This window comes from Pteropus vampyrus, unplaced genomic scaffold (genome assembly GCF_000151845.1).
Source record: "Pteropus vampyrus isolate Shadow unplaced genomic scaffold, Pvam_2.0 Scaffold193, whole genome shotgun sequence".
Taxonomy (NCBI): domain Eukaryota; kingdom Metazoa; phylum Chordata; class Mammalia; order Chiroptera; family Pteropodidae; genus Pteropus; species Pteropus vampyrus.
In genome coordinates, this window is record NW_011888974.1 from 3,723,593 (window position 1) to 3,731,873 (window position 8,281).

Consider the following 8,281-nt stretch of genomic DNA (forward strand, 5'->3'; position numbering starts at 1 on the left):
AGAAGAAGACACCCTGAAGACTTATGTTGTGGGAAGGGCATGGAACTTAAATGTATGTTCTGAATGAATTCCATCTTCTTCAGCATTGGTCAGACCCTGTCAATCCTGCTTAGATTATCATTATTGGGTTGGTGGTTAGGAAGGGATATGGGATATATGGAGAAAAGCAGGTGAGAGAGATCTAGTGGCTTAAAAATTCTAAAATGTTTGAAACTACTTTGAAGAGATTATGATAATCTAGTCCAGCCCAATTATTTTACAGATGAGAAAACAGTCTCAGAGAAATTACTGTCGTGATGTTACATAGATGGAAGCAGGGTCAGACAATGGGATATAGGCAGAAGTTTGGAATCTCTTTCTATAGAGTGTAAGGAGGCAGCACTCCTACTTTTCCTGGCCTTAGGCTGGATTTCTTCTCTGGATCTTTGTTCTTTTTCCTCCATGCCTGTCTCCCAGGTGTCCTTTTGGGCCCACCTGCTGCGTATACCAGTTTCTTGGCCTATCCCCTGTCATCATTTAGATTTTCACCTCATGAGGCTCTTTCCTTCCCTTCATTACTTTTCTCTTTTGGCAGACTTGGAGTATAATTGCTGTGACATCCCTGAGGAGACCTGGACAGGGCGTGAGAGTGATGTGGCCTATGCCTCCTACATTCCAGGATCCATCATCTGGGCCAAGCAATATGGTTACCCCTGGTAGGGCACCATAGTATAGTTAGAACATCCTTCATGAACTTAAGAATGGTAGATTAAAACAGGGAAAGAAATGGAAAGCATTTATAATGGAAATGATATCTGCCTTAGAAAGAACATGGGGTAGGGGAAAAATAAAGTACCAAGCTTAGAGGCTTTTGAAAAACGTATATTCTAGAGGTTTCACAGAGGAGGTTGTACCTCCCTGGACAAAAGAGTCTGACGGTTCTACCCCAAGTGGGTAGAAAGAGGAGGGTTGCTCCAAGGCATTTTTTAAACCTTGAGATATGAGAATTATACAAAATAAAGAGAACACGGAAGGGTAGGATGGATAATTTCTTTGGAAATGTCCTTTGTCAGAAAATTTTGTTCTCAGGTTTCTGGAAGGCCTAGAAGGATAAGATACTTTTACTAGGAAGATTCTGAGCCTTATTTGTACATTGATGGAAGTCACTTCACTTACTTGGTAGTGAGCTCTGGAGGAGATTGACCATGGTGAGGGGTGGTCTATCTTTGAGACCCTTTGCTTGCAAAACACATTGCTTCTTTCTGTACATGTATATTGGTGAGTTTGCATTCTGATCATCTAAACCCTTCCCTTCCATCCCCTATTCCCATCTATCTTCTTCAGGTGGCCAGGCATGGTAGAATCTGATCCTGACCTGGGGGAATATTTTCTTTTTGCTTCTCATCTTGATTCCCTGCCGGTGAGTTTTCCTAGCTCAGGGTAGGTAGGCTCAGGCCAAAGTAATGAACAAATCCATCCTGAAGGATGTAGAGAGTTAGAAACATAGATAGCCAGCAGACACGAACAGAAACAGACATTTAGCTAGAGTGACAAACACAGAAATAAGTATTCACATATAGAAGCAAACTTGTATCTAATTAAATAATTCATTACTAGGATGTTTATGATTTTCATAAACATGCTTTGGTTAGAATTCTTGAGATCAGAATGGAAGAATAATGGAATGAGGTGGGGTAGGTGGGTCAGGCTTAAGGGAGCAGGTAAGATCCATAACCTCCTTCCTCGTTACTCTTCAATTCTTTCCCTGTCTTTTCTGGTTAGAGGATCAAGCAAGGAGGACGAAAGTCCATAACAGTGCCATCTTTTATTTCAGTCTAAGTACCACGTGACATTTTTTGGAGAAACAGTTTCTCGTGCTTGGATCCCAGTCAACATGCTAAAGAACTTCCAGGAGCTGTCTCTGGAGTTGGCTAGAGTGGTGAGCAACCCTTGGGGGTCAGTTGTATACAAGGAACTTGAAAACTAAACCTTCCCTTTATTAAACCTGATTTTCTCCCAGGGGAAGCTATTTTGGGGGAAAGTCCCATGTCTGACCAAGTGCACAAGGTTAAGATTATTCATGAGGGACTCTTTTTTCTACCAGGATTTCAGCAGGATAATGATTTTTCTTAGTCTCCTTCTTTGTTTGCAGATGGGAGGCTTTCTTGAAGACTTTGATTTTCTACAGTTTAGCCAAAGCAGGTGTAGCAGAAATGAGGGCACAGATTAATTCAGGTTTCTCAGACTAGGCACTACTGATACTTTGGGACAGATAATTTTTTTGTTGTGGAAAGCTGTCTTGTGCACTTAGGGATGTTTAGCAGCATTTCTGTGTTCTGTTAGCATCTAGCCAGTAGCAAACCCCACTCCTAGTTGCGACAACCAAAAAGTTGTCTCTAGATGTTGCCAAATGTCTCCTGGAGAGCAAAACCTCCCCTGGTTGAGAACCATTGAATTAAGTAAATAATAGTTCTTCCTTATGATCACTTTGGTTTCAACCAGCCTTACAAATAAGCATAGACCCAGCAGCTCAGGGGCCTTAGAAAATCAGGCAGTGAGTATTAAATCAAGCTTAAAAGTGTAATCACCTGAACTCCTTTAATCTTACCTTTTGAAATTTCCATGGGATTTAACCAAAGTGTTGGTTGAAAATATTTCTAGGAATTTGTGAAAAGTTTGTTGGGCAGGGAGTAGATAAGAGGGCATTGTGTCTCTGAGCTCAGAAGTTAATAGCAGTATCATGTCAATACCAGGAACTGGAAATAAATTTAGTTAAAGATAGTATCTGGTGAGTAGCAGTATGATGTGGTCACTTCTCTAATATTTATCATTGACTCTGATCTTCTTCCATTTCAGAAGTGCAGGAACAAGGACTGTAGCAACAAACTGAAGGCAGCCCTGATAATGGCTCAAGAGGCAGAACAGATCAGTATTCAGGTGAGAGAGGACCACATACCTGCTCCTCTTTGAGACTTGGGACCCAAAGCAAACCATACACTCTCTCTACTGCAGAAAACCAGTTTGTTCTTCCCCATTACATAGTCTTAGTCTTAGAACTACATAATCTTTTCTTCCCAGGCCATATTCCCTTGATTCCTCAGCTCATGCATTCTTTTCTCTACCCTTGGACAAATGAGACTTCTCTCAGCCCAGACAGAGACAGTTTGTGATAGGAGGCATTCTCCTGTCAATTCTTAGATGTATGTACCCTAACCTCTCTTTTATGCAGAGTCAGTTTTTATCCTCAAATTCTGCCTTTGGGAGTGGGATGGAGAATGACAAACAGTGAATTTCCCCTTCCCAGTTATTTACGGAATTATATATTGGAAAAAGATTATATTATAATATATTATGTATATGTTATAATAGTATATTATTACATATTATTTTACTATAATATAATAGTAATCTCCACAAAAATCTAGATAAATCTAATGTGAAATTTCAAGTGAAAGTGGTATGGAATATGAATAAAAAACCCATAACTAAAATCTTTAAGACAGAGGACAGCAATAGTCCCTGGGAGAGTAGTGGATGGTGCTTTTGTTTCTTGGTTCCCTCAGGAAAGGGTTAACTTGTTTGGTTTCCGGAGCCGATACAATGGAGCTGACAATGGTGGGGAAGAAAAAGGTAAGATAAGTCAGAGGAATGAGGACTAAAGTGGGAGAGGAGGGATTCTTTTATGAGGGCAGTAGCTGAAGCTTTTATTTATATCTGATGCCATCAACCCAGTTCTGGATTCTATAATAGGAGATTTTCCATGAATGCCATTGGCCAAGTGTGTGGAATGGATAGATGGATGGACAAATGGAGAGAGGAACTGAGGGGAAGAAGGAGATGGAGGGGGGTGGGGGTGCATATTGACTAATGATGGGACTTTGAAAAGAGTAGAACCATGATAATCTAGGATCATGTTTTACGGAGAGAATACCCCTTGGACATGAAAGTAGAGTTAGAAGACTGATTCTCTGGGACTGGTTTTATTAACTCATCACCTAATTTATTGGATAAATGATTTAGCCTTTCCTTCCTAATCCTATTCTAGACTTAATGCTCTCTAGAGCTAACAGCCCAGATTCCTTCTTGGAGAAAGAAAAGGAAGAGTCCGAGTTGGAGGAGGAGGAGGAAGAAAAAAAAGTAAGATCTTTGAGATTCCTTTTAGGAGATTTCTATAGGGTGTCTGATTGGCATGGCTTTACATTTATTTACTAAGGAACTGTCCTGTCCCTGCCTCAGGGTAGCCATGACTGATTGGTCTTATCTTTTAGATGTCTCCAGGGAAGGAGACTCTCCTCTTTCCTCAGTTATTCTCTCTAATATATCACATCTCTAGGAACTTATTTCTTGATTTTCATCCCAGTTCCTACTAGGATATAGTTCTTTGATTCTTACTGGAGCAATTTCAGAGAATAGCAGGTTGCCTCTCTTCACTCTTCCTTCTCCCCTATGAGGACACTTAGGATATTCACTCACTTGTTTCCTTAGTCTCTTTTCAGGACATGAAATATAGATTTGTTTTTCACATTAAAGAGATTTGTTAGAGTGCTGTTAGATTCACAGCAAAATTGAGATGAAGGCACATATAGTTCTCATATACCCCCTGCCCCCAAACATGCATAGCTTCCTCCATTATCAACATCCCCCACCAAAGTGGTGCATTTGTTATAATCAGTGACCCTACATTGACATATTATGATTACCCAAAGTTCATAATTTACATTAGGATTCACTCTTGGTGTTGTACATTCTGTGGGTTTGGACAAATGTATCAATGACATGTATCCATCATTATAGTATAATATAGAGTGTTTTTACTAACCTAAAAATCCAATGTTTTTCACCTATGCATCTCTCCCTACCCCATATCCCTCACCCTCTGACAACCACTGATCTTTTTACTGTCTCCATAGTTTTACCTTCTCCAGAATGTTATATATATGGAATAATACAGTATGTAGCCTTTTCAGACTGGCTTCTTTCACTTAGAATTTTGCATTTAAAATTCTTCCATGTCTTTTCATGGCTTGATGGCTTATTTTTTTTTTCTGAACAATATTCCATTTTTTAGATGTACTACTGTTTATCCATTCAACTACTGAAGGATGTCTTGCTTCTATGTTTGGGAAGTTATGAATAAAGTTGGTATAAATATCTGTGTACAGGTTTTGTAGGAACTTAAGTTTTCAACTTTTTTGGGTAAATACCAAGGAGCTTGATTGCTGGATCATATGGTACGAGTATGTTTAGTTTTGTAATCACTAAACTGTCTTCCAAAGTGGCTATATCATTCATGGTACATTACCACCAGCAGTGAATAAAAATTCCTATTGCTCCACATCCTTGCCAGCATGAGATGTTGTTAGTGTTTTGGATTTTGGCTACTCTTTTTTTCTCAGTCTGTGGCTTGCGTTCTAATTCTCTTGACATTGTATTTTGTAGAGCAGAAGTTTTTAATGTTAATGAAGTCCAGCCGATCAATTATTTCTTTCATGGTCTTGTGCCTTTGGTATAGATAAAAAGTTTTTTCCATACACAGGTTATCTAGATTTTCTCTACGTTATTAACTCCATGATATTTTCTATAAGTTTAATAGTTTTTAATTTTACACTTAGATCTATAATATGTTTGGAGTTCATTTTCATGACGGTCATAAGATCAGTGTCTAGATATTTTTTTTTTTGCATGTGCATATTCATTTCTTCCAGCATTATTTGTTGAAAAGACGGTCTTTACTCTATTTAATTGCCTTTGTTCCATGTTAAAGATTAGCTGACTATATTTATGTGGGTCTATTTCTGGGCTCTCTTTTCTGTGCCACTGACCAATTGGTCTATTCTTTTGTAAAACCACACTGTTTTGATTACTGTAGCTTCATAGTAAGTCTTGAAGTTAGCTAGGGTCAGTCCTCCAACTTTTGTTCTTCTCCTTCAATATTGAGTTGGCTATTCTGGCTTTTTTGCCTTTCCATATAAACTTTAGAATCAGTTTGTTGATGTCCACAAAATAAATTGCTACAATTTTGATTTGAATTGCACTGACTATAAATCAGGCTGGGAAAACCTAACATCTTGACAATATTGATTTTTCCTATCCACAAATATGGAATATCTCTTCATTTATTTAGTTCTTTGATTTCATTCATCAGTTTTGTAGTTTTCCTCATATAGACCTTGTACATATTTTGTTAGATTTATTCCCAAGTATTTCATTTTTTGATGCTAATATAGATGGTATTGTGTTTTTATTTATAAAATGCCACTTGTTCATTGCTGGCATATAGTAAAGTGAATTTTGTATAATATTAACCTTGTATTCTGCAGCCTTGCTATAATTGCTTATTAGTTCTTGGAGTTTTTTGTCAATTTTTTTGGATCATCTATATAAACCATGATGTCATCTGTAAACAAAGACAGTTTTAGTTCTTCCTTCCCAATCTCTATACCTTTTATTTCCTTTTGTCTTTTAATATGCTGTTGAAAAGGAGTGGTGAGAGGGGACATCCTTGTCTTGTTCCTAATCTTAGTAGGAAAGCTTCTAGTTTCTCACTATTAAGTATGATATTAGTTGTAAGTTTTGTGGATATTCTTTATCAGGTTGAAGAAATTCCTCTCTGTTCCTAGTTTACTGAGATTTTTGCCATGAGTTTGTGTTGGATTTTGTCAACTACATATTCTCTATATATTGATATTATCATGGATTTTTCTTTTTAAGCTATTAATGTGATGGGTTGTGATGGGTTGTGATAATTGACTATCAAATGTTGAACCAACTTTACATGCCTTGGATGAATCCTTCTCGTTCATGGTATATAACTCTTTTTCTACATTGTTGAATTTTATTTGATAATATTTCATTGAAGATTTTTATATCTCTGTTAATAAAAAAATTGGTCTAAGTTTTCTTGCATTTTTCAGGCTTTGGTATTAGGGTAATGCTTGTCTCATACAATGAGTTAGAAAGTATTCTGTTTCTATTCTCTGAAAGAGATTATAGAGAATTTTAACTGTTTGGTAGAATTCACCAGTGAACCATCTGGGTAAACTTTGTGTTTTGGAAGGTTATTAATTATTGATTCAATTTCTTTAATGCCTATGCAGGTTGTTGTTTTTTTTCTTGTGTGAGTTTTGGCAGATTGTGTCTTTTAAGGAGTTGGTCCGTTTTATTTTGGTTATCAAATTTGTGGGCATAGAGTTTTTCATAGTATTCCTTTATTATCCTTTCAATGTCCATGGGATCTATAGTGATGTCCCCTCTTTAATTTCTGATATTAGTAATTTGTTTCCTTTTTCTTTTTTTCTTAGCTAACCTGACTAGAGGCTTATCACTTTTATTGATTTTTTTCAAAAAAACAACCTTTAAGTTTGAATTTCCCCAACGAATCCCCTTTTTCAAGTTTAATGAATTCCGGTCCAAATCCTAATCCCTTTCCCCCCCCTAACTTGCCTTTTTTTTCTAGCTTCCTAAGGTTGAAACTTAGATTATTGATTTCAGATCTTTCTTCTTTTCTAATATATGCATTCAATGCTATAAATTTCCCTCTAAGCACTGCTTTTACTACATCCCACAAATTTTGATAAGTTGTGTTTTTATTTTCATTTAGTTTAATATATTTTTAAATTTCTCTTGAGATTTCTTCTTTGACCTATGTATTATTTAGAAGTGTGTTGTTTTATTTCCACATATTTTGAGATTTTCCAATTATCTTTCTGTTGTTGATTTCTAGTTTAATTCTGTTGTGGTTTGAGAGCAGACATTCACTGATTTCTATTCTTTTAAATTTGTTAACTTGTGTTTTATGGGCCAGAATGCGGTCAGTCTTGGTGAATGCTTCCATGTGAGCTTGAGAAGAATGTGTATTCTGCTGTTATTGGGTAAAGTAGTCTATAGATGTCAATTATATCCAGTTGATTGATGTTGTTGTTGAGTTTAACTATGCCTTTACTTATTTTCTGCCAGCTAGATCTGTTCATTTCTGACAGAGAGGTGTTGAAGTCTCTAACTATGATATTGGATTCAGCTATTTTTCTTTGCAGTTCTGTCAGTTTTTATCTCGTGTATTTGGTATTCTGGTGTTAGGCATATATACTTTGAGTGTTGTGTGTTCTTAGAGAATTGACCCCCTTATTATTATGTAATGCCCTCCTTAATCCCTGATAATATTCCTTGCTTCTAAATCTACACTATCTGAAATTAATATAGCTACTCCTATTTTCTTTTGACTAGTGTTAGCATGGTATATTTTTCTTCATCCATTTACTTTTGCAATCTACATGTGTCTTTATATTTAAAGTGGTTTTCTTGT

The 8,281-nt window shown here is 36.7% G+C and overlaps 1 protein-coding gene across 2 annotated transcripts in view; it reads left to right on the top strand.

Annotated features, from left to right (window-relative positions):
• Positions 1–8,281, top strand: part of ZCWPW1 (zinc finger CW-type and PWWP domain containing 1) — a 33,529-nt gene that overhangs the window by 16,849 nt on the left and 8,399 nt on the right. For both annotated transcript variants that reach the window (XM_023537532.1, XM_011371655.2), the window contains exons 10-15: positions 575–695; positions 1,324–1,399; positions 1,814–1,918; positions 2,836–2,916; positions 3,543–3,609; positions 4,025–4,116. In XM_023537532.1, the coding sequence (XP_023393300.1) occupies positions 575–695; positions 1,324–1,399; positions 1,814–1,918; positions 2,836–2,916; positions 3,543–3,609; positions 4,025–4,116 (542 nt within the window). The remainder of the gene's footprint in view (positions 1–574; positions 696–1,323; positions 1,400–1,813; positions 1,919–2,835; positions 2,917–3,542; positions 3,610–4,024; positions 4,117–8,281) is intronic.